Source organism: Lactuca virosa, chromosome 8 (genome assembly GCF_052849685.1).
Source record: "Lactuca virosa cultivar CGN04683 chromosome 8, Lactuca_virosa_CGN04683_v6, whole genome shotgun sequence".
NCBI classification, from domain to species: Eukaryota; Viridiplantae; Streptophyta; class Magnoliopsida; order Asterales; family Asteraceae; genus Lactuca; species Lactuca virosa.
In genome coordinates, this window is record NC_136433.1 from 228,665,130 (window position 1) to 228,692,252 (window position 27,123).

General features: G+C 36.0%; 1 protein-coding gene, 1 long non-coding RNA gene and 1 pseudogene across 3 annotated transcripts; 1 reads left to right on the plus strand and 2 right to left on the minus strand.

Annotated features, from left to right (window-relative positions):
* Positions 1–10,780: 10,780 nt before the first annotated feature.
* LOC145131305 (factor of DNA methylation 1-like) lies at positions 10,781–12,366 on the plus strand (annotated as a pseudogene).
* Positions 12,367–16,866: 4,500 nt separating this feature from the next.
* Positions 16,867–18,901, minus strand: LOC145131306 (factor of DNA methylation 1-like). Its single transcript, XM_079066016.1, has 4 exons — positions 18,503–18,901; positions 17,849–18,136; positions 17,540–17,755; positions 16,867–17,471 (listed from the first exon to the last, which is right to left on the minus strand). The coding sequence occupies exons 1-4, from the start codon at positions 18,899–18,901 to the stop codon at positions 17,316–17,318; spliced, it is 1,059 nt and encodes a 352-aa protein (XP_078922142.1). The 3' UTR covers positions 16,867–17,315.
* Positions 18,902–22,517: 3,616 nt separating this feature from the next.
* LOC145133632 (uncharacterized) lies at positions 22,518–24,069 on the minus strand. 2 transcript variants are annotated; one of them, XR_013718665.1, is made up of 4 exons: positions 23,757–24,069; positions 23,349–23,457; positions 23,077–23,173; positions 22,518–22,835 (listed from the first exon to the last, which is right to left on the minus strand). It is a non-coding gene; the product is annotated as an uncharacterized LOC145133632 (long non-coding RNA). The 2 variants fall into 2 exon arrangements; XR_013718666.1 differs by lacking the exon at positions 23,349–23,457.
* Between the last annotated feature and the right edge of the window lie 3,054 nt (positions 24,070–27,123).

Consider the following 27,123-nt stretch of genomic DNA (forward strand, 5'->3'; position numbering starts at 1 on the left):
ACTCACTAGAACTGGAACTACCCTGATGAAGGCGAGAGGCATTCACCGTCATGTACGAACCAACCTGCGCAGCTGCATATAAAAGGTTGTTCGAAAGATGGGAATTATAAAGAAGCTCTAAGGCCTCGATGGTAGCAGGGGAGAAAGCATGGCGACCCCAATCATACGCTGCCACATGATGGGAAAGGAGAGACACCCGGGTTATTCCCCATCTTGGCACATATATGGTCGGCGTTTCTGGAGGAGTAGAATTAGAACCCCCAGCAGTATCGTCCCCAGTCAAGAGAGAGATCTTGGGGACCGGACCATCTTTGCGAACAGGGTTTGAGTCAACGCCAAAAACATCCTCACCAAGAGCAATTGTCTCCACAGGTTCTTTTTTGGGTTCACAAGGCAGTTCAGTCACCCCCTCTTTCATCCCCTCCGACTGTTTCGGAGTCTCATCATCGGGCATGTCAACCACCACAACGTCCTCTCCCAAAAGGAATTCCACGTTACGCCTCTTGAGAATTCCTCGACTCGAGGAGTTGGCTTCCCCGGACTCTGTAAGCGGAAAATCCAGCCAGGAAAGTCGTCGTTTGGAAATCACATGAGTCCTACGCCAAGCTATCCCGATCGACACCTCTTCCTCCTCCATATTAGAAGGCAAGAGATCTTCGCGAGAAACACCACCAACAAGCACGTCAACCAACAACTGACCAATTGGAGAACCAGACCCGAGTGAGGAAACAACAGGAGGGCCGGCAAGAGCCAAAGCGCGGTCAGGACTAACCGGTGGAGGAAGCATCTTAACCAAGGGCACTTCCTGATATTGGCAGGTGCCCTAAAAGCAGCCCCTCAACACCATCTCAAAGGGAAGGATCCTCTCATGACCTGCAAACAAGAGACAAGCCAACTTAGTTCACAAAACACACAACCAAACACAAGAAAATAGCAATTCAAAAGGGGGGAAGGAGAGGTACTTACCGTCTTTCTCAATGTAGAACTGAGGCATCATCCCCCGAGCCCTCCAGGCAACGCTCATCCCAGCTACAGCCACCATATGATCCTCCCAGTCCTCGCCATTGACACAAATGGTCTTTAGTGCTTGCGCCACAGTAGCGTTGGCACCAAACAGTTACGGTGCTCGATCGGAAAAAGTAGTCATGCGAGGATAAATAAAACCCACAAGGTTACGATTTACCCAGAACCACTGATCTTTCCAGTTCTTTTTTGGAGCTTTTGGTTGATGATGAAGACATGAACACCCGCCTTTGGGAAAATGTCTGAACACCGGACTGAGTAAAAGAATTGAAGAAAGCTTCGAATGCCCAAAATTGTGGTTGAACTCCAAGGGTCCGACAGACGAGTTCAAAGCCAACTATCTTGTTGACAACGTTTGGAGTCAGGTCGTCTACGCGAAAGTCATATTGGCGCATTATCTCCTCAAAAAAATCTTTCGTCGGCAGCCTCAGACCAAGCCTCGAATATCGGAATAGGGACCCCGACCTTCCCTTCCGGCGGCCGAGAAATGATCGCCCACTTTCGAGGATACTGCACGCCATGTTCAGGAAGAAAACCAAACCGCTCTTGTAGAGCGGCAAACTCACTCGAAAAAGGAACGATTCCGGTATTCAAGTCAGCCATTGTTTGTCGAAGAGTAGAAACATGAGAGAAAAGAAAAAGAAGAAGCAGAAGTGAGAAGAACTAGAAAAAGAGGGTCCGAATGAAATGGGGGAAGTTTTAAATGCAATCGGGGAGTCCAATCGGTTACAATGATGAAAACCGCCTGCGAAAATGCCTCCGTCGCGTCAGTAGTCGTCAAAAAAGCCATCCCCGCCAACCGCGTATCCAGATCCAAGCTAGAATAACTCAGGTACGCTAAACAAACGCTGACGTCTACTAGCCTAAGGGGCTTGTTGACGTATCCATCAGGAATACGTCAGGTACAATGGAACCCTCAATTTGATAGATGGCCTGGGCAAATGACAGTATATGCCTAACGTCGCGTCCTCGCCCTCGCCCTTCGGAACCCGTATTCATTCCTTGGCACCCAAGTGCCAAGGCCAGCGTCAAGACAAAATAGTACCAGTCGTCCTCCAGAGCGATAGGTGTAACGCTTAGGACGCCGATCCCCTGGCAAGCCTTCACCAATAGCAAACAACCACTCACGGGGCACGATCTACCAATCGGAAGTCATCTGTCCCTGCCATACCTGAAAAAGTAGAAGATATGGTCAGGTTTATGTCCCCCTGATTCCAGGTATAAAAGGTCCCTTCTCCTCCAAGAAAAGGGACCAACATTCAACATTAACCATTTGTCTCATATTTTCTCACCCTCTCACTAGAACCAAGAACTAACTTGATCGTCGGAGCCTCGTTCCAGGACAACCTCCTAGACGACGACTGACAGTCTTGTTTTCTTTACTGTGATTCTCAGGCCCCTCCTTTCCATTCGTCACAGAGAAGGAGTTGAGTCGGAGACATATCACAACAACTAGTCTTCCTGACTTTTCTGGTCTTAGCAAGATCTGTTTCATCGGGACACTGGTCAGGACCTGGATTTTATGGACTTGGAAGTAGCGCCTAAGACGTCTGGCCGTGTAGACTAGCGTGAGGACCAATTTCTCTAAATAGGGTAGTTGATCTCAGGGCTTTGCAGCGCTCTGGTTACGAAATGAATTCGGAGTTGTTTTTTGTTTATTTCAACCGTTAGCACCGATGATATCGCTTCGTCGGATGTTTCGAGGTACACTTGAAGGGTTTCTCCTGGCAGTGGGTTTGCCATGACCAGTAGTCGATGGAAGGCTTCCTTCAGACTTTGTAGAGCTTTTTGGATTCCTCTATCCATTTGAACTGGGTTTTATCAAAACACCCTTTTATGGTGTGGAAAAGTAGAAGGGCTTTTTTTCCGACCTGGCGATGAATCTGTCGAGCGTTGTTAGTCTTCCGTTTATCTTCTGGACCCCCTTTATGCTATGAGGAGTCTTGGAGTCGAGGAATTCCTAAACCTTGGCTTGGTTCGGGGCGATCCCCTCTTTGGTTATCTGGTATCCCAGGAACTGACCCTCTTCCACCGCAAAGATGCACTGTCTTGGGTTGAATTTCATCTATGCATGGGCTAGGGTGAGAAAGGTTTCTTCGATATCACGAAGCAGCGCTACTTTGTCGCGAATCTTGATGACCATGTCGTCGACAAAGACATCGACGTTCCTTCCGATATGGTCTATGAAAATTTTGTCCATCGGAAGTTGGTACGTCGCTCCGGTATTCTTGAGGCCAAACGGAATTTTCTGGTAACAGAATGTGTCGGAAGTCTTCCAAGGATTCGACATTTTGGTTTATTTATGTTAAGGGGTAATGATCTTTTGGGCACACGTTGCTTAGGTCAGAGTAGTCGATACACATCCGTCATGTTTCTTTACCATCATTGGGATTGATATCCATGTTAGGAAAATTGTCTCTCTGAGGATTCTTGCTCTTAATAGCTTTGCTACTTCCTCGTAGATTGTTTTGGTCCTATCGCCCGCATGCCCCCTCTTTTTCTATTTTACCAGGGCACTACGTGGCATGATGTTCTGACAATGCTCTATTATCTCGCGGTCTACCCCGGTCATATCTGACGGCTTCCACGCAAATGTGTTGGAGAATTGCTTTTAGAGCGCAATTAATTTGACTTTGGTTTCTTCCGACAGATCGGCACCGATCCGTACTGCTTGCTCCACGTGATCTGGGTGTATGGGGTGTTTTTCCGTTGGGTGGTCCTCCATGGATTTTTTGGTAGTTCGAACCAACTCCGAGGCTGTGAGGATTTGGTGGCAGATTTTCCGACATGGCGTGCTAGCGATGATTGTGGTTGAGCCCGTGCGTGTGCTGAATTTAACTGTTTCGTGGATGGTTGACGGTATGGCTTGTAGTTGGAACAGTGTCGGCCGTCCCATCAGGATGTTTTGTTTTGTCGGGTAGCTTATTACATAGAACTCGATTGCCCGCGTTACACTTTCTCTCCGTCATAGCTAACTAGCGTGAGAGGGAGTTGTATGGTGCCTAGTGGCCATAGGTTGTGCCCTATGATGCCCAGCAATGGGCCCCCAGTTGGTGGTTTTAGGTATTCTTTCCATGAGGTTGGTAGTTGCCTGAAGGAGTGTTCATACAAGATGTCGGTGTTGCTGCCATTGTCTATGTAGACGCGGTGGATCCGCTTTTGGCGTATGCATGTTGTAATGAGGAGTGGGGTCCCAGTTGTGGGGATGCGGGTCTGCTGACGAGAAGTTGATGTTTCCAATGCTCCGTGATAGCTCGTCTACGTCGTTAATTTGGCGGCATGTGTGCTCGTGTCATGGACTTTTGGTTGTTAAGGTTTCCTGTTTTTGTTGGTCTTCGTTAGGGTTTCATTGCGGTTTGATGTTCTTCATGATGGTGTTGGTTTTGGTCGACCAGACGGCGCTGTTGACTGTTATGGTTGAGGAGATCATTGTAGCGTAAGACCAAGGTCACGAGTCGGATGTATGGCCCGACACGAGACTGTGGGCCGACGTCACTCGTGTGCTAAGAGAAGATTGTGTTTTTGGCGTGGGCGAGCCTAGAGTCGTTAGTGGGTTGCTTCGACTTGTGCATACTAGGTTTGCCAGCAATCTGGTAGCATAACGCCTTTATACGACATTGTCGAAGTCTAGGGTCGTTTCATATGTTGTGTAGCTCTGAGTATACGTCCAGATGACACCAAATGTTGTGATATGTTCCCCGGACTTAACTTTGTCTCTTGTTGTCCCAATGGAGTTAAGCCTGAGAATCACAGCATAGAGAAAAACGCCATCAGTCGTACAACAACTGAATCTTGCAATGGAGGAACTAAAGAAATTGAACAATGATGCATATGAATGGCTTAAAGCCATTCCACCCCAACATTGGTCCAGGTCTCACTTCACAGGTAAGTTATACATGTTAAAATTCTTCAACATTGTTGATTGTATGCATCTTAAAAGATTACTGAAAATTGTGATGCAACATTGTTATTCTACAAGAAGTGCACATTATGATGCATTGTTAAACAAAGTTTGTGAGACATTGAATAGAAAACTTGTCAAGGGTCGTGACAAACCAGTTATAAGTTGCTTGGAATTTATTAGATAGTACATAATGAAGAAGCTTGTTATTGTCCAAAAGACAACTGACAAATGTTCTGGCCCACTATACGGTTGTGTTTTGTGGAAATGAGAAGTATCAGGTTACAGGTGGTGAAGATGTGTGCCAATGTTTAGTTGACATAACACAGCATACATGCTCATGTAACAAGTGGGAGGTCACTAGCATGCCATGCAAGCACACAATTGCAGCTATATGGGATAGGAGGAGAAATAATGAGAATGTTGGGATACGTGAAACATGGGTTCACCCAACATACTTGTTGAATACATGGAAATAGATGTATGCCTTTAAAATTGAACCAATTAATAGGAGGATGATGAAGGCAAAAGTCGTTGTCCAACAAAGTTACTACCACCAAAACATCACATGCCTATTGGTAGGCCAAAAAAGAAAAGAAGAAGATCTGCTACTGAAGATGATAGTGCTAGAGGGACCAGAACAGTTAGATGTTTAAAGTGTGGAAATGTTGGGCATAATGGTAGGAGCTGCAAGCCGCAGTCAGTGGGAGGATCACAGGACAGTGGTAGTGATGTGGGACAGAATGCTGGTGTGGGACAAAATTCAGGTGCTGTGAACAATGGGAAAAGTATGATAGTTTAGTGTTTGTGTATTCCTTTCATGTCTTTTGGTTGGCTAATGCTTTTAATGTACTTGAAACAATGTTCTTTCATGTATTTTGGGTCTGTAATTTCAGTTTGAACTAATGTTGTGATACTTCTTTAGCTATGATGGTGATGTACTTCAAACTATGTTGACTGGATGAATGTTTTTAATGGTTTAAATGACTTAATGATTAATTAGGTTGTTAATGTATGAATGCATGTTTGTAATGGTTTGATGACTTAATGGTATGATATAAATTGTTGTTTTGGTATGAATGCATGTTTGGCAATTACCAAAAAAAACACCCCATTTTCATTAACTTGCAAACTGATACATCTAATACAACTTGCAAACTGATATTCTCCAATACAACTAAAAGGTAAACTTATCTGATAACTTATCCTACACTTTGTACACTATAATTGACATAAACAAAAACTAACTAATAACTAGATACAACTTCAGTTTCAGATTTTGTTGTTCAAGCTTCATCCTAATGTTCATACAAGCACATTTCTGATCCTCCACCACCCAACCAATGAACTTGCAACCACGAGCCTGCAAAGTAAGTGTATAAACATTTAACAATGCTAAAATTTACAAAAAAAATAGGAGAAATTAAGAGATTAGGTTAGATTTATCAATAAATTGAAATTAACCGGAGCATAGTAACGTTTTCCATGGTTGTTCTTGCTCCATGAGGTACGAATCACAACTTCAGCTCCACAAATTGCATCTAATGGCCATTTTTGTTGGTTGGAGAAGGCTAATCGAAGAACAAAAGGGGGAAGAAGTAATGGGGGAAGAAGACCGACGAAGATAAATGAAAGCAGAGGAAGGGCAATGGCTCTAATAGGGGCACACGACATGAAATGACAAAAATACCCCTGTGTGCAAGGCACGTGGGGCACCTAAACGGAGAAAACTAACGTCTAACGACAATAGGGACTGGGCGGGTAGTATTTAAATACACGAGGGACGGTCCGAGTTAATTTTCGAAAATAGGGACCGAACATACAATTTGGCACCATAGACGATTCGTGTAATTTACTCTTTCTTTTTTCTACTCTAATATTAAATGATATAAAATATTTAGCATCTTTCGTTTTTGTTTCTTTACATATATATTTTTAATAACTGCTTCTTTGTTTTTTATTTTAATTTTTCCAATATTTCGTTATTGTAATCTTTTGATATTATTGTGGTTTATAATATCTAGGAACGTATAACTGATTTTTAGGAATAGTAATGTATAACTTGGATCATATTATTGAATCAATAATCATATATGTGAAAAAATTATTTGTTCGAAAATAATTATATTCAAAATAATTATGATTCAAAATGTTTATGATTATTAAAATTTTATGATTCAAAAATATTTTGATACTTAATTTTATGATTCAAAAATATTTTGATCAAAATACTTAATTTTATGATTCAAAAATATTTTGATACTTAATCGTATATGTTATTTTTAAAAATTATATGATTTAGAAATAGCTATGATGCAAAATAATATTCTCCAAATCCAAATGATTACGAACCAAAGTCTATTTAAAAAGAGTTTATTTGGTTTTTGAGATCAAAAAATGTTGTGAATCAAAAATATTTATGATATTTGAACTTTAATCTAAAATATTAAGATCCAAAATATAATGATTTAAACCATTATGTAACGAATATTTATGATAAAAATGATGTATATAAAGTTTATTAACGATGCAAAATGTTATTTTTGATCCAAAATGTTATTACTCAACATAATTTTGATCCAAAATTATATGGTCCAAAATAATTTTTTCTGTAATAATTATGACACAAAATATTTATGAACCAAAAATTATTTATTTATGAACAAAAATCTATATAAAAACATGATATAATCCAAACCATATTACCTAAAATGATATGATCCAAATTCCAAATTATATGATTCAAATTGTATAAACTAATATGATTCATATTTTGATATAATCCAACACATTATATCCAAAATTTGTTAGGAAGCACACCTTGTTTGAATATTTTAATTTGGTTTGAAACGATCCAAATTTAACGATTGAGAGATTATAAACATATATAAAAAAATGATATAAATCTGAATTATTGATTAAGAAAAAAATTTAAGAAATTAGTATTAAGAAATTTTATGGGTTATAAAAGATTTAAGACAAACAAAAGTGTTTTACGTAAATTATTAAATCATCAACTAGTGAGCCTAGCTATAATGATTAATGCGTGCCACAAAAAAGATATTAAATACAAGCATTTAAAACATTAGTTATGGTTTGTTAGAAAAAAAATACATTGTTTATTAATTTCAAATCATATCCACAATAGTTCACGGGTGCAGATTGGGCTAACTCAATTAAAGCGGCGACCTAGATGTCCTAATATATCATACGCGCCGAAACATAAATAATATGTATCCTCACGCTAAGGGTATCCTCACGCGTGAGAATGAAATGAAAAGAGGTCAAGTTATTATTTTAACCATTCCACAACCAATCTATTAGGCTGTGAAAATGGTGTTCACTAGTGAAGATGTGGTGAAGAAGAGAGAGATTGTAAAGAGAAATAGACACAAACAAATGTTCTACCAATTACAGCCCTCGACTTTTTCCGTAGCCGGTACCACGACACAAGACACCCACCTATCTTTAGAGTTGTGTTTACGTGTGGCTTTCTAACCACATAAGACATCACGTGTAGGGTGATAGCCCATACCGGAAGGCCTTAATGATCGAGATCCTGTGATGCAATAGACACACTATTCTCGCCCAACTATCCATTAATTAATGTCACGAGTTTACCGTTATTACAATGAGTGGTAATAAATTGTTCTCGCAGTCCTTATCGAAATTAGAGTTCTCATCAGATTCGGACCTTATATATATATATATATATATATATATATATATATATATATATATATATATATATATATATATATATATATATATATATATCTTACTATATTATTATACAAACCTTACTATTTCTAAAAATAGATTTAAAACGTCCAAGTGTTTAAGCTTAAAGTACAACCAAACTTTAATAAAATAAAATCAAAATTAAAAATGTCCAAATTTATAAGCTAAAAGTATAATCAAACAATGCAATAAATGTATCTCATTTCACTTTTCCCGTGTCTCCTTATCTTTCCTAATATATTCCAAAATTTTATCTAAGACTTGTTCAAATTACCGGTATTTTTGGCCAATTCAAAATGAAAGAACCATTCAAATAGGAAAGAAACCATATAAATACAGAGGAATGAGAGGATTTGGTGCTGCACACTTCTAGATAATGCCCCGCTTCATCTCACTGTAAACCCTAACCACCACCATTTTCCATTTTCCATGGACTCCAGTACTCCACCACCGTCTCTCCACATTCTCTATAAAATCCTAGAACTGTCTCTCCACATTCTCTCTAAAAACCCAAATGGCCAAACCTCTCAACGCCGCCCCCTTGGAACCAGCAACAACAACCACCAACCACGAGCTCATATCTTCTATTGCTCCAACGTCACTACCACCGATCTTCTATCAACGCCACTGCCCCTCATCTCCTTCGTTTTTCTCTCTCTCGAACCAAACCCAAAACGAAGCCACCAACACCTCTCTATCTCTCTATAGAAACCACTGCCATTACTTTTCGTCTCTCTCTGTATATGCATCACCATAAAACCATTGCTGCTAAAAACCCAAGGTCTAGAAACATTCCACAACTACCTTCTCCCTGTCTTCGTCACCATGAAACCATTGCTGCTAAAAACCCAACATCAAAAACCCAAGGTCTATAAACATTCCACAACTATTTTCTCCCTATCTTCGTCACATATCTCGCCCTCTTCATTTTTTGTGTAGGAATAAGAATGGTCATGATCTCAAGAAGGATGGGGCTCTAAAAAGAGCAAAATTTGCTTCAAAAAGGTGAAATCGGCCAAATTTAGTTTAACTTGAAGCACTATCTTTCCCAATGTTGCAATTTTTGTTGTTATAGGGTCTCTCTTTTAACCTTTATTGGCTTATCTTCTTTGTAAAACCCTTTGTCTGGGAGTCATATCTCCCCTGCAGAAAGCAACATCAAAAATAAGAATTTTAATTCGAAATATTTTAAATTTATGTTTCTCTTTGAGAAAGTTCTTCATTTCCGTTTCTTCTCCTGGTTGTTTCAATACGCGATTGTTTAAAAGGTAATTATTTTACCTTTCTTTCTTGACTTATGATAGGGGTGTTCCTACTTTTCACAGAATTTGAATTTGCTAAAAGCATGATGGATTTGAACATGGTAGATATTGGTTCGATGGTTCATCTTTTTGCAAGGTAAAAATCCATACCCAATTCTCTTAATAGACATCTTGGTTTTGAAGTTATTTTTGTAAAAAGGGCATCTAGAAGATTCCGATACCCCAACAAATTACTTGACAAAAACAAGTTCTGTTGAAAAGTTTTATAAAGTAACATCAACTTTTGGCCTAGAAAATAGAGCCACATTTATCTTATTGACAAAAACAAGTTCTGTTGAAGTTATTTTTGAAGTTATTTAGTAAAGTAACATCAACTTTTCATTTGGTCGTTTTGAGCTATTTTGCTTTGATGTACTTTTGGCCTAGAAAATAAAGCCACATTTATCTTATTGATGTCAAACCTGGTAACTTCAACTACAAAACTATTGTGTATTTTGCTGCGAATCTAACAGCAAGGAGTTCTATTCGACTACTTGTAACACTTGTTTAAATATCTTTGGAAATCAAACTCAAAAATCTGAATCAACTCTACAACTTTTAAACTAACATGTTAGACTTCTGTAGTTACCCTATAGCTTTTTCCTCTTTCAACCATGGTGAGTATGATCTTATGCTTCAATATGTGTTGTTAGTACTTACTAAGAATGTTTTTATGATATGCATACATGACTGTTTAATATTTAAACTTTACATTTCCTTCTTCCATTTACCTTTGCATGTACTCCTTTTTAATGTCTCAATGATCAGTAGCCTTTTACTATTGAGTTGTGTTCTGTCTTTGTTTCCAAGGTAGATGGATCACAGCTCTGGAGAAGATTGGGTTGCTTCGGACAAATCCTTAGGTTCAAGTAATTATGCGTGGCTTGCGTGTTCAGATGACTTTGAATCTCAAGAGGCAATAGGAGATTACCTTCGCAAGAAGCATGAACTCAGGACTATATCAGACCTTGTTCAAGAAGCTGTCCAGACTAGAAACAAAACTGTGGTGGAATTAGCCAGTGAGATTGACAGGAGGAATGAAACTCTTGATGACTTGCAGATCAAATACATTCAGAAAAGAGTTTCTTTGAGTAGCATGCTTGAAGAAAAATACAGCCTTCATCAAGCTTTCTATGAAAATGAAATGTTGGTTGCTAATTTGGAGAAAGGAAAGAAAAAGCTCAATTCATTGATGAAAAAGCTTAAAACAAGGGTAGCATTAATAAAAGTTGAGAAATAAAAGTTGGATGAAGAAAAAAAGGTGAGTTTATTCTTCATTTTCACCTTCACATGTTCCTGTCTACACAATTTGCTATTAAGACAGATTGTACAGACTTATATTTTGTTAGATAGAACATGGTCACAACTTGGCATGCACACGTGTTTATATATAATCATATTTTGTGATTCATATCCTTTTTGGAGATCTAGAATGATGTGCAAAACAACTGTCTGCAAATGACATCCTTTGAGCAAAAAAAAAGCTGATGAAAGTTTGTTAAGATTGATTTAAGAGCAGAATGTAAAATGTGTATTCTCAAAATGTCTTTATTACAACTTTTGTTGACTTGAATTGCAGAGAGAGAAAGGGTGGGTTTTGATGAAAGTGCGTGGATTCGGGAGGCAACTAGATGTTGAACAGAAACTGGAAATAAGAATTAAAGAACTGAAAAGGAAAGTGCAAATGATGAAGCATTTAGGAGATGAAGATGATGCTGCTGTTCACGAGAAAATCACGGAGATGAACAATGAACTTGAAATAAATATAGAAGAAATGGAGAACATGGAGAATTTGAATCAAACACTTTTGGTTAAGGAACGCCAGAGTAATGATGAACTGAAAGAAGTTCGCAAAGAGTTAATTAAAGTATTAATTCTAAATTACAAAACCCATGACTAAATTCCATTAATCTTTTGAATAATTTTATGAATTAATTGTTATTGGTTTTGGGATTTTCAGGGGTTGAAGGGTATGCTAAGTGGGCGAACAAATATTGGTGTGAAAAGGATGGGAGAAATTGATATGAAGGCGTTCCATGATGCCTGCAAAGAGAAGTTTGGTAATGAAGAAGCTCAGATAAAGGCGTCTGAGTTATGCTCTTTGTGGCAGGAGAAGCTTAAAAATCCAGAGTGGCATCCCATGAAAGTTGTTGCGGTAGATGGTGATAATCTCAAGGTGTGCTTTAAGTTTGATGATGATATGTTTATAGTCTTAAATTTATGATGATGATGGTGATGATGCAGGAAGTGATAAATGAAGAGGATGAGTTGTTGAAGAATCTCAAGGCAGAATGGGGGAATGGGGTATTTGCGCACGTTGACCATAATATCTATAAATATAAAGCAAGAAGTTATCAAATTAACAAAAAAATAATTTATGAACAAAAAAGACTTACTTAAATTTGCAAGTAAAGACCTTTCCTTGAAATAGCTTCAAGACTGGAACAAAGGGAAAATTAAGATCAAACAATATAAAAAATACAATGGTAAAGGAGAATAATCTCATAACTTACAATTGTAAGATGAAATGGTTTGGGATCTATGTTTAACAAAGCACCCGCGCAAAGCGGCGGCGTTAAATAGTTTTTTTAGGTAATTAGTTTCATCCAGAAACATGTTATATTATAAGAAACATAAGAAAAATACATATTGTTATCGGCCGGTTTGGGATGACGATTAGAGTCCTTTCAGCGAACGCCGAATAATTTCAACACCCATTGTAAAAAAAAATAATAATAATAACAGTAATAATAAATTATATTTTAATATGGTTAAAAGAAAATTTTAATAATGACTTAACATTGCTAATCCAATATTTTTAGGGTTGGGGGGGGGGGGGGGGGGGTATGTTTAGAATGAACTGTAATCATTTATCGTATAAAATATATTGACGTATTCTATAATAAATTCACATTAGATATATATTGTCGGATACTTATCGTTTTTAAATTTGTATAGATTCATCTAATTAAAAGTATCACCTTTTTAGCTAAACTATTTGATAGTATGTGGATCTATTTATAGTAAAATTTTGGGGTGAAAATTGATGACATGAAACGAAAAAAATACACGCTCCGAAATAAAATTGGGACGAAACTGAAATTCGAATTCGCTTCCGTGTCGTGTTTAGGTCAAGTGTAAAAAACACGGGGCTGTGTAATGTCATGTTGGTATTCGAAATTCGATACGAAATTGACACGATTTAACATTTATTTGTCGTGTTTTTTTTGTGTTTGTTGTTCGATTAAATATTAATTAAATAAACTAATTGTTACGTTATGTTATCTTTGTCTTGTTGTGTTGTATTTGTCGTTTTATAATTGGTTCGTTTTTGTGTTAGTTAAAACAAACATGATGGCCCAATTAGTCACCCTACTAATATAAAACATAATTGAATTTTAATGATATTTTCTAAAAAAATCCACAATATTTTAATATCAAATTTGAGAAGAGTATAACAAATATTAAAATTTATTGTAAATCCATAATTAAAACAATTAATGCAACTTCTTGTTCCAAAATGGAACACACACTTTATGTTTAAATTTTTAAAATAAGTAAAAAATTATATTTGTTTTGATATTAAAAGTCTCATCGTCCAAAAAAATTAACAGAATTTAGACTAAGTATATATAACTTAATAAAATACACACTACAATTTTTTCGTACTGACTATAAAATATTTGAAGTGTATTAAAAATGTTAGATTCATCTTTTAAGAATAAAAAGAACCGCTAATTGTTTTTTCCTTCTCTTTCAACACTTATTTTATTTCCTTCTAATTCATAATTAAATGAAGAATGCATAAAATATATGATATCCTTGTATCAACTATTTTTTGTTAACTTACCACCATATTTACCATCTCTCCAGTTAATTTTTTAATATTCCAACCCTTAATGAAAAATAGATTTTCACAATTGTAATTATGACCACCATGATATCCTAGTAGTCGATCGATCATTATGTTAGGATCGAGACACTTAACACACGACTCTAAACACACACATAGCTCACGAAAAACAAGAACACAAGGATGAACATGAGGGATTTAACGTGGTTCGGTCCTTCTCTGACCTACGTCCACCGGTAACTAGGAATTTACATTTCTTGGTGCTAATCTGCACTCTTTCTGTGTTACACTAGATACAAGTTTTACAAATACAGAATAATCTCTTATATAGAGATGGAAATCAGAAGTAGTCAAAAAACACAACTGGGTCTTCATTCAATAATTGTGGCTTCACAACTTCACATTGTTCCTGCCATTTTTGACCAACTTTTCTGTGGATTCACACTCAACATTTCTGTGGATTCACACTCAACATTTCTGTGGATTCATACTCAACAATCTCCCACTTGAAGCCACGGAACAATCTTCACCTGTGCTTCAACTGTGCATCTGTATTTGATCTTAACTCCTTCCTAGTTACCCTGGCCTTCTCTTCAATTAACCTGAAGGCCAGTTGAAGCCTTCGTTAGCTTCAACGCATCAGTCATGGCTAAGTCTGCCACTGACCTGTTCTCTGTCTCCACCGGCTCCCATTGAAATGAACTGCCCGATCCTGGAACATCCTGAGAACAAACGACACTCTCCATGTGAAGCAGATAATCTGGAGAGACTTTTACAGATGGAATATTGGTTCTCTTAATCCACTGTGTTCTGGGTATTCTAGCTGAAACAAAGCCCATGCTCCCACTGCTATGAATGCCCTTGACTGGTTTTTCTGAACCGTTCCAAACACGTTCAACCTGAATCTGACCTGTGACTCTTGGTTTGCCATCTGCAAAGCAAACCTTCTTCTGTCCACGAGACTCTATGAACCGGATTTTGTTTTTCTTCTGAACTGGGACGGTTACTCCCTCAGACGGTAAACTGACCATATATAATGAACCCCTCTTATGTCCACGAGCTATCACAAGATTTCCTTTGACAACCTTCCACTGCCCATTCCTGAACTTAACCTCGTGTCCCTGTTCATCCAACTGCCCAACAGAAATCAATTGTTTCTTCAGACTTGGAATTACCCGGACATCCTTCAAAGTCCATGGACCAACTGGAGTCTTCAAATCTAAGTCACCTATGCTCGTCACATCAAGAACCTCATAGTTCGCCAGTCTTACCTTACCAAAATCTCCTTCTTTCAGATTCTGCAGTGCTTCACGGTTGTGGGTAGCGTGAAATGAAGCACCTGAATCCATAACCCAGGAATCCACATTGCTCTCCACACTACAGATCAAAACATCATCATCTGAATGGTCTACTGCAACGTTAACTTCTTTCTTGTCTTTTGGACATTGATTCCTGAAATGTCCAACCTTTTTCCAGTTCCAACAAGTCACATCATTTCGAGTCCTCGACTGACTCCTTCTCCTGTTCCCGCTTCCACTACCTCTGTTATTTCTTCTACCTCTGACCGCATTCAATTGTTCACTTAATGATTCCCCGGAATTTCTTCGTCTGACGTCTTCGCCTAGAATTAAATCCCGAATTCCCTCAAAAGTGAGCTCTTTCGATCCTGCGGAACTAGTAACGGCTGTAACTGTTCCGGACCAACTGTCAGGTAATGATGATAACAGTAGTAAAGCTTGAACTTCGTCCTCAAATTTTATTCCCACTGACCCAAGTCTGGATAAAATCGAGTTCAAATTGTTGATGTGTACTGTAACTGAACTTCCTTCCCTCATCCTCGTGTTGACTAGTTCCCGAATCAGGAAGACTTTATTTGCTGCCGACGGCTTCTCGTACATATTAGACAATGCCTCCATGATTCCCTTTGCCGAGGTCTCCTTCAAAATATTGAAGGCAACATCCTTTGACAACGTCAGTCTAATAAATGCCTTGGCCTTCTTATCCAAAGTCTCCCAGTTTGCTTGTGTCATCGCCTCCGGTTTTTCACCTAAAACTGCGTCCAAGTCTTTATGCACGAGCAAATCTTCAATTTGCATCTTCCACCAACCAAAATCTTTCCCATCAAACTTCTCAATCTGAAGCTTATTGCTTTCTGCCATTTTCTGAAAGAACAATGACCTATTTTGCAATTTTCTGGAAATTCAGGGGCCTGTCTTGCAATTTTTCTGGAACTTCAGGGACCAAATCTGAGTTTTTCAAATTCTGCTACAGTGACGCTACAGTGACGCTACAGTGTCGTCTTGTCCGGCGGACTGCTACAGTGTCTGGTGCTACAGTGTCATCTTCTCCGGCGAACTGGTTTTCCGGTCACTATTCCGGCAAACCTTTGACCGGCGATTTGGACGTCTTCCGGTGGTCAAAAAATTCAGAAAAAAATATTTTCGGAATCTTCGGAACGAGAACTTTCCAACGGTATACACCAAAATCGTTTTTGACGAAAAAAAATTTCTACCAAAAACTTAAAATCACCTTCTGGAGCTACAACCTTGCTCTGATACCACTTGTTAGGATCGAGACACTTAACACACGACTCTAAACACACACATAGCTCACGAAAAACAAGAACACAAGGATGAACATGAGGGATTTAACGTGGTTCGGTCCTTCTCTGACCTACGTCCACCGGTAACTAGGAATTTACATTTCTTGGTGCTAATCTGCACTCTTTCTGTGTTACACTAGATACAAGTTTTACAAATACAGAATAATCTCTTATATAGAGATGGAAATCAGAAGTAGTCAAAAAACACAACTGGGTCTTCATTCAACAATTGTGGCTTCACAACTTCACATTGTTCCTGCCATTTTTGACCAACTTTTCTGTGGATTCACACTCAACATTTCTGTGGATTCACACTCAACATTTTTGTGGATTCATACTCAACACATTACTCTTTAGCTGTAACTTTGACCAAATTGCCCTTGGTGAGCTTAACTGATATGATCTCAGGCATAACTTAACTGTAATGTGATAGAAGGGAATGGAATATGATATATTCCCAGATTGCCCATGCAGCCTCCTATGTGACAAAGTCTTTGTTTTTTCTGTTGTGAAATATTCTCTTATTGGTTTGTTTAGTTTAAGATTGAAAGTATGAAACTATTTGTTGAAATTGGTAGATTATGACATTTTGAAGTTGGTTTGTTTAGTTTAAGATGTAAAGGTTGATTAAGCCAGTTGAAGTTGTTTTTTGGTATGGTGGAGATTGGATGGCAGCTGTAATTTCTTTTTGGTGTTTAGTACCTTCATGATTGTCAAATCATCCACTGGGCCATCGGGTGCTTTGTTAAACATAGATCCCCAACCATTTCATCTTACAATTGTAAGTTATGAGATTATTCTCCTTTACCATTGTATTTTTTATATTGTTTGATCTTAATTTTCCCTTTGTTCCAGTCTTGAAGCTATTTCAAGGAAAGGTCTTTACTTGCGAATTTAAGTAAGTCTTTTTTTTTCATAAATTATTTTTTTGTTAATTTGATAACTTCTTGCTTTATATTTATAGATATTATGGTCAACGTGCGCAAATACCCCATTCCCCCATTCTGCCTTGAGATTCTTCAACAACTCATCCTCTTCATTTATCACTTCCTGCATCATCACCATCATCATCATAAATTTAAGACTATAAACATATCATCATCAAACTTAAAGCACACCTTGAGATTATCACCATCTACCGCAACAACTTTCATGGGATGCCACTCTGGATTTTTAAGCTTCTCCTGCCACAAAGAGCATAACTCAGACGCCTTTATCTGAGCTTCTTCATTACCAAACTTCTCTTTGCAGGCATCATGGAACGCCTTCATATCAATTTCTCCCATCCTTTTCACACCAATATTTGTTCGCCCACTTAGCATACCCTTCAACCCCTGAAAACCCCAAAACCAATAACAATTAATTCATAAAATTATTCAAAAGATTAATGGAATTTAGTCATGGGTTTTGTAATTTAGAATTAATACTTTAATTAACTCTTTGCGAACTTCTTTCAGTTCATCATTACTCTGGCGTTCCTTAACCAAAAGTGTTTGATTCAAATTCTCCATGTTCTCCATTTCTTCTATATTTATTTCAAGTTCATTGTTCATCTCCGTGATTTTCTCGTGAACAGCAGCATCATCTTCATCTCCTAAATGCTTCATCATTTGCACTTTCCTTTTCAGTTCTTTAATTCTTATTTCCAGTTTCTGTTCAACATCTAGTTGCCTCCCGAATCCACGCACTTTCATCAAAACCCACCCTTTCTCTCTCTGCAATTCAAGTCAACAAAAGTTGTAATAAAGACATTTTAAGAATACACATTTTACATTCTGCTCTTAAATCAATCTTAACAAACTTTCATCAGCTTTTTTTTTGCTCAAAGGATGTCATTTGCAGACAGTTGTTTTGCACATCATTCTAGATCTCCAAAAAGGATATGAATCACAAAATATGATTATATATAAACATGTGTGCATGCCAAGTTGTGACCATGTTCTATCTAACAAGATATAAGTCTGTACAATCTGTCTTAATAGCAAATTGTGTAGACAGAAACATGTTAAGGTGAAAATGAAGAATAAACTCACCTTTTTTTCTTCATCCAACTTTTATTTCTCAACTTTTATTAATGCTACCCTTGTTTTAAGCTTTTTCATCAATGAATTGAGCTTTTTCTTTCCTTTCTCCAAATTAGCAACCAACATTTCATTTTCATAGAAAGCTTGATGAAGGCTGTATTTTTCTTCAAGCATGCTACTCAAAGAAACTCTTTTCTGAATGTATTTGATCTGCAAGTCATCAAGAGTTTCATTCCTCCTGTCAATCTCACTGGCTAATTCCACCACAGTTTTGTTTCTAGTCTGGACAGTTTCTTGAACAAGGTCTGATATAGTCCTGAGTTCATGCTTCTTGCGAAGGTAATCTCCTATTGCCTCTTGAGATTCAAAGTCATCTGAACACGCAAGCCACGCATAATTACTTGAACCTGAGGATTTGTCCGAAGCAATCCAATCTTCTCCAGAGCTGTGATCCATCTACCTTGGAAACAAAGACAGAACACAACTCAATAGTAAAAGGCTAATGATCATTGAGACATTAAAAAGGAGTACATGCAAAGGTAAATGGAAGAAGGAAATGTAAAGTTTAAATATTAAAACAGTCATGTATGCATATCATAAAAACATTCTTAGTAAGTACTAACAACACATATTGAAGCATAAGATCATACTCACCATGGTTGAAAGAGGAAAAAGCTATAGGGTAACTACAGAAGTCTAACATGTTAGTTTAAAAGTTGTAGAGTTGATTCAGATTTTTGAGTTTGATTTCCAAAGATATTTAGTGTTACAAATAGTCGAATAGAACTCCTTGCTGTTAGATTCGCAGCAAAATACACAATAGTTTTGCAGTTGAAGTTAGGTTTGACATCAATAAGATAAATGTGGCTTTATTTTCTAGGCCAAAAGTACATCAAAGCAAAATAGCTCAAAACGACCAAATGAAAAGTTGATGTTACTTTACTAAATAACTTCAACAGAACTTGTTTTTGTCAATAAGATAAATGTGGCTTTATTTTCTAGGCCAAAAGTTGATGTTACTTTATAAAACTTTTCAACAGAACTTGTTTTTGTCAAGTAATTTGTTGGGGTATCGGAATCTTCTAGATGCCCTTTTTACAAAAATAACTTCAAAACCAAGATGTCTATTAAGAGAATTGGGTATGGATTTTTACCTTGCAAAAAGATGAACCATCGAACCAATATCTACCATGTTCAAATCCATCATGCTTTTAGCAAATTCAAATTCTGTGAAAAGTAGGAACACCCCTATCATAAGTCAAGAAAGAAAGGTAAAATAATTACCTTTTAAACAATCGCGTATTGAAACAACCAGGAGAAGAAACGGAAATGAAGAACTTTCTCAAAGAGAAACATAAATTTAAAATATTTCGAATTAAAATTCTTATTTTTGATGTTGCTTTCTGCAGGGGAGATATGACTCCCAGACAAAGGGTTTTACAAAGAAGATAAGCCAATAAAGGTTAAAAGAGAGACCCTATAACAACAAAAATTGCAACATTGGGAAAGATAGTGCTTCAAGTTTAACTAAATTTGGCCGATTTCACCTCTTTGAAGCAAATTTTGCTCTTTTTAGAGCCCCATCCTTCTTGAGATCCTGACCATTCTTATTCCTACACAAAAAATGAAGAGGGCGAGATAGGTGACGAAGATAGGGAGAAAATAGTTGTGGAATGTTTATAGACCTTGGGTTTTTGATGTTGGGTTTTTAGCAGCAATGGTTTCATGGTGACGAAGACAGGGAGAAGGTAGTTGTGGAATGTTTCTAGACCTTGGGTTTTTAGCAGCAATGGTTTCATGGTGATGCATATACAGAGAGAGACGAAAAGTAATGGCAGTGGTTTCTATAGAGAGATAGAGAGGTGTTGGTGGCTTCGTTTTGGGTTTGGTTCGAGAGAGAGAAAAACGAAGGAGATGAGGGGCAGTGGCGTTGATAGAAGATCGGTGGTAGTGACGTTGGAGCAATAGAAGATATGAGCTCGTGGTTGGTGGTTGTTGTTGCTGGTTCCAAGGGGGCGGCGTTGAGAGGTTTGGCCGTTTGGGTTTTTAGAGAGAATGTGGAGAGACAGTTCTAGGATTTTAGAGAGAATATGGAGAGACGGTGGTGGAGTACTGGAGTCCATGGAAAATGGAAAATGGTGGTGGATAGGGTTTACAGTGAGATGAAGCGGGGCATTATCTAGAAGTGTGCAGCACCAAATCCTCTCATTCCTCCGTATTTATATGGTTTCTTTCCTATTTGAATGGTTCTTTCATTTTGAATTGACCAAAAATACCGGTAATTTGAACAAGTCTTAGCTAAAATTTTGAAATATATTAGGAAAGATAAGGAGACACGGGAAAAGTGAAATGAGATACATTTATTGCATTGTTTGATTATACTTTTAGCTTATAAATTTGGACATTTTTAATTTTGATTTTATTTTATTAAAGTCTGGTTGTACTTTAAGCTTAAACACTTTGACGTCTTAAATCTATTTTTAGAAATAGTAAGGTTTGTATAATAATATAGTAAGATATATATATATATATATATATATATATATATATATATATATATATATATATATATATATATAGGAGTAGGATCAATTGAGAACACCAAAAAGGTTGAGAACGCGATAACAGATCTAAGCCATGTAAATCCTAAAATCAAAGGTTCATATTAATGTGTCATTTATGTAAAATACAAGAAAAGTGGAACCAAATTGTAATTATTATATTTACATTTAAGGGTCTCAAGGGTAATAATAGAATTTCCATTTTGATGGTTCCATAAAAACAGCTTAACTAATTCGGTCATGGTGTCATTCTTTCTCCATCTCTCTAATTAAATTTGGTTTTTAACAAATTGAAGATGGAAATAGGCCTCCATCCCTACCACATAACATATCTTCAATACCAACCTACCACCAACGCAGCCACCATCTCGCACTATAAGACCCTAATTACGCTTCTATCTCCAACCATCTCAATAATCCAATGTCTCCTCCGTTCGTGAGAATAAGACCTTTCAACATCTTAGGGTTGTCGGCTATTAGACCTCCTCTGTCGAAAGAAGATGACTGAAATTTACGAGGAATGATAGTTGGGTCTCGCCTCCAGCAAGGCGACAATCCGACTGAAACCGACACAGCAACCTCAAGTCTCCGGTGGCCACAATGGCTCCGGTAATCGGCGACGAAACCGAGACAGCAACCTCAAGTCTCCGACGATATGGGATTTTTCGAGTTCTCTGGTGATTTTTTGATCTCAGGAGGCGTGTCTAGAGAAGTGGGTAAGCCCTCTTGATTGAGTTTTCTTGTTACTGCCACTTCGTTCATACTATCTGATACACCAACTATTTACGTTCCCATATGCTTTAATCATTCAATCTCATTCTATTTTTGTCAATTTTGATGATGGTGGACGGGTCATCGTCAGTTGGGTTTGTTATAAGCACTTATGATTATAAACATGGTTTTACATATGATTAAAAAACACTAAGTTTATCTCTAAAAATCGTAGTGCTGGTTTTGTTTTCTGTAATTTTTGAAACAATGTGAGTATCAAATTTGGTGTAATTATCACATCTTAAAACAATTAGGAACTCCATGGGAATTAGCTTGAATTTTGTGTTCATTCTCTAAAGATCATTTAACAAACTACATTATAATCTCATAAAGTGTATTGAATTTTGATATTTAACTTCAAATAGGAGCTGTAAGTTAGCTAGATCTGCTAACGGCTGATGACACAACAACCCTAAGTTACTGGTTGAACTGGAGGTTCTTCCTCTGTGTATTATGGGTCATCATTGCTATGATAGCAACAACAGTTTTAATCATTAAATATGAAGTCTTCATGACTATTGTTGACTTTTAGTGACATGTAATATATTAAACCGTGACCATAAACTACTTTTAGTCACACATTTTTTGTTTGTCATTACTATTATTGACTTTTAGTGACACGTAATAGATTAAACTGCGACTATTGTTGACTTTTAATCATATTTTTTTGTCATGACTATTGTTGAACAACTCAAAATCATTTATATGTAAAATACTCAAAATCATTTATATGTAAAATATTGACCAATTAACATAATGTATTCTATTATAATAAAAAAAATTACACTAATAAATAAAATACAACATTCACATTCACATTCACATATACATTCACATTTACATATAGGTGTCCTCCCTCCTTGAGGTCAAGGGTTCAAGTCCCGTTGTGGACGTATGTGGATTTAGGTGTTAGTTTAGGAGTAGATTATATATTATATTTGCCGGTTCAAAAAAAATATACATCCAAATCAACTCTTTAGCATTACAACCCAGTTCCACATCTCTTTAACCTTCGTCCTCTTATATCTATCTTGATAGGAAAAATACCATTTAATAGTCTGTTTCAAGCACACAAAATGTTTAGATTACGTACACATACAACTATTTTACATATAACTTTTGTATCTAAACCAATGTGAAATAAGAGAAATGGATCCAAATTATGGCATCCATCGAGTTAATTATTGTTGTACTTAAAAAAATCTAATCGATTATAACAATGTACTTTAATAGCTTATCAATATAGACAATGCACTTTACTAGAAGCAATAATATTTCAAAAAGGGTTTAAGAGATGACCTGTAAGCTTCCATGAGTGCATTATAAGCATAAACATCAGCCGTATTTCATTGAACACCTTCAAAGCAATGTGTGAACAACTCCAACATCAATGAAACTGTCAAAAAAGTTTCAGCAATCGTAAAAACTAAATACTAACAAAAATAAGAATGACCAAGATGTAGTTTATCGACACTTAATCAAATTAAGGTGGAAAGATAAAAAAGTCAATTATATGGTTGGTGTCCAGTTAGAAAGATTTAAAGATGAAAGCAAAAGGGAAAATTACGCACTTGGGCAAAGATGAAAGAACACCACAGTTCCAAGACTCCAATCTTATGGGCAAATTCGTCATTCAAACCAAAAGCCAAAAACAATACTTAAATACTTCCAATAATATTCCTACACAACAAGAAGGAAGCAACATAGAGAGCAAGACTTGAATATTCCAATCACAAGAAATTAAAACAAAACCAAAAAAACTTAACTAGTTCTTGCATAATAAAAACTTCACCAGTTCTCGAATCAGAAAAACAGAAAATCATCACTAGTTCTCGAACCAGTAATGCTTAGTACTCACTAGTCAGTTCTCGAATCAACTCAAAGTTTGTGATAAATTGCAGATTAATCGGTAGTGTAAAGTTGTGAACGGATTAAGGAAGAAGGAGAATCGAAACTTTGAAATAATAAATGAGAATTACCATTTTTGATAAATTTATCTCGTCTCGTCGTCTTCTTCATTCTCCCTGACTCCTCCAATTAGGCATGGCGGCGCTGGATGGTGGGAAAATCGCGACAAGGGAGGGAGAAAATAGAAGAGAGTGGGAAGCTTATTTGGTCGACGAACAGAGATTATAAGCAGTGTAGTAGCGACGGAGAGGCAAACACACACAAACATACACACGCCCGATTTGAGAGAATGAGATAGTTTAGGATTTAGAAAATGAGAGTTTGGGAAAGGTAAAATATCTGTGTTAGTTTACCACTTCAGATGCAGTGTATCTGTTAGATCAGAAAAAGAAAAGGACAATCCTAGTGAATTAAATGCTACACAGTGATAATCTATGTAATATAAATATTTGTAAAAAATATTGAAAATATTTAATTTTCAATTTGTCAAAATGTTTGTAAATTAAACCGTGACTATTAAGTACTTATAGTCTCGTGTTAAATTAAACCGTGACAACATGTTACTTATAAATAAATTTTTTTATCAGTAAATTAAACTACGACTAATAAGTACTTATAGTCACATGTGAAATTAAATTGTGACAATAAGGTGCTGTTTGTTTTTTTTGAGGCAAAATGTCTGCAATCTGCGTACCACATCTGTAGACCTCTGCAGCAGAAGATGTGGACCAAACGTCTGCAGTCTGAAAAAAGAAGACTGCTTGTTTTTTTAACATCTGCAGACTACTAAAATAAACTAAAATCTAAATAAACTGTTTTTTTTAAACCACAAAGTGATTTTTTAATATATTTATGACTTTGTTATAAATAATTAAAAAATCTGAATCAACTTTTATGTATTATTGTATAAAAGGTGAAAATAAAAATGGTACAAATTAACGTATATATTTGATAAAAACCAACAATTTTGGTCGTAAAGTTATGCCTAATCATTGTAATTATGAATCAAAGAATTTGTTATATAAATGAATGGAAATAAACTTCGATTTTTTCAATTACATCAATTAAAAACGTATCATAAATATTTTTTCTAAGAAATTGATGATGCTTTATTAAATAATGTTTTATAAAATTTGGCACAAAAAATATAAGAATATATTATTTTTTTCATATTTATACTTCAACGACCATTATTATAATAAACTTTTATTTAAAAATTTGTCAAAAAATATCATGTTTGTGTCGCCAAACTTTTTTTTTAAGTATTGTAACTTTTTTTTTCAAATTGTTTATCACTAATAAATTTGGAATAAATATAAATTCAAAAAAATTAAAAAAAATAATAATGTATATGTGTTTTTTTAGGCTAGAAGATGTCTGAAGATGTTAGAAGACTCTGGTCCACATCTGCGCCAAGAAGAGGGCGCGCAGACATTTTTAGGTCTGCGGTCTTCAAAAAAGCAAACAGTCTGCGAATGCTAATGTCTGCGCGTGGTCTGCGCCGCGCAGACAGAAAAGGCCAGGAAGATCTGCGTACAAAAAACAAACACCACCTAAGTTATCTATAGACACACATTTTTTATCAGTAAAGTAAATTGTGACAAATTTCACCTTATGATTTAGTCAATAAAGTTAGAATTCATGTGACATTATATGTTTTTATGTCTCAGTTAAGAATTATCACAACATAAATCTAGACATTAAATAAAAAAACGTAACAGTTGATGACAATAGTCACAATGATCGACATTGATTATTGGCTAGTATTTGTCACGCTTGTTATGTAAACCTGTGATTAAATGTGTGAACATGGTTTGCAATTATGACGGTTTTTAGCTAATATATAACTAAAACATTATTGGAATTTAATCAATCACCTTTAGTGATGCAATTAACCAAATCCGTGATAATCCCGTTTTCAAAAATCGTAACCGTAGGTCATTTTTGTACTAGTGGAAAAATTTGCCAAACTATATTTTAACAAATGTAATTCTTATCAAACAGCATAAAAAATATCAAAATTGGTAATAAAAATATTGGGTATACAACAACAACCAAAAAACAAACCCCGATATACTTGGTATATATACTGAAAATTAACAAAAAAAATCTAACCAAAAATATTTACAAAACTTATTAAAATAAAATAACCGTATCAAGTTTTGTCCTGCAACAATATATTGTGTCTTCACAACTTTTATTTTGCGCTACATATTTTTGTACCCTTACAGTCCGACCGAAAGTAATCATTGTGCGATTCATCAGACATATCAAGTTTATCTATATGTGACATTATATAATTTTTTAGTGTGTTAAAACTATTGTATTGTATTCCTCATTATCAGTTCATACGCATCTCTATAACTTTTTAGATGTGTCATGATCACAATTGATTTTTATAATATCCTATTGGTTTTTCATATACAATACATGTCGTGCTTGTAAGGTCAATATGAACATATCATCCTTATGTTGTAATGTATCAAGTTCTACTAAGGTGTAGCAAAGATGATCTTTTTTAAATCCTTTTTTTATTATGAACCCAATTATATTTGTGTAAGATTAGGTGTCTAAGCCAATAACTTAATTAGTATAATCTTGAATTATTAGCAAAGTCCTTTTGGGTTGCCCTCAAACCTAGTAATTGAATATGATGACTTTTAGAGAGATAGACCGATTTATTGATTTATTATATGATTAATAAAAAGCAATAAATGAATTTATTAGTATGTTATAATATATTAATTAGAAATAATAATATTTAATTAATAATTAATCATAAATTAATTAGATTAATTTTGAGATTATTTGTATTAATTAAAAGTGCAAGGGTTAAAGTGTAATTGTTCAATAGTTTAACAAAAAAGAGTCCAAAACCTTCCATGGAAGAAGGTTGACGAATTCTAGGGTATTACAGGGCAACTGCAATATTCTTTGCATATAAATAGGAAGCTGGATAATTACCAAATTGAATAAATATTATTTTATTCATTTAGGGTTATCTAGAGTTTCCAAGTTACACGATATAAGGACCCCTATCCTTCAATTTTCGACAACCACTTGATTCTAAGAACCAAGGTCGAAAATCATCTATTCTCTCCTCTATCAAAAACTTCTTGTTGCTAGTGTTGGGTGTGAACCATCAGAGGCACAACACTTGTGGTGCTAACTTCGAAGTTATTGAAGAAAGGATTCTTGATTATTTACTACAACAATCAAAAGGTATGGTTTTTCATCTACAATTTTCGAGATTACCTAGGGATAAAGGATTATTGTTGTTCAATAGAATGTTACATCAATAGTGTTATGACTTAGATCTTTAGGTTGCATGAACCCTTATGTGTAGTTTTATCCACATTTATACATGTTAAACCCATCAACTTGAACATAAGAATTTTTCTTGTATGATCATCTAGAACTCATATATCTTATAAAAAA

Excerpts from the sequence above, each read along its gene's own strand:
- LOC145131306 (XM_079066016.1), bottom strand. The coding sequence starts at position 18,901 with ATGGATCACAGCTCTGGAGAAGATTGGATTGCTTCGGACAAATCCTCA. Across the intron at positions 17,756-17,848 it reads TTCGCAAAGAGTTAATTAAA|GGGTTGAAGGGTATGCTAAG; the intron begins GTATTAATTCTA and ends TGGGGTTTTCAG. Across the intron at positions 17,472-17,539 it reads TAGATGGTGATAATCTCAAG|GAAGTGATAAATGAAGAGGA; the intron begins GTGTGCTTTAAG and ends GTGATGATGCAG.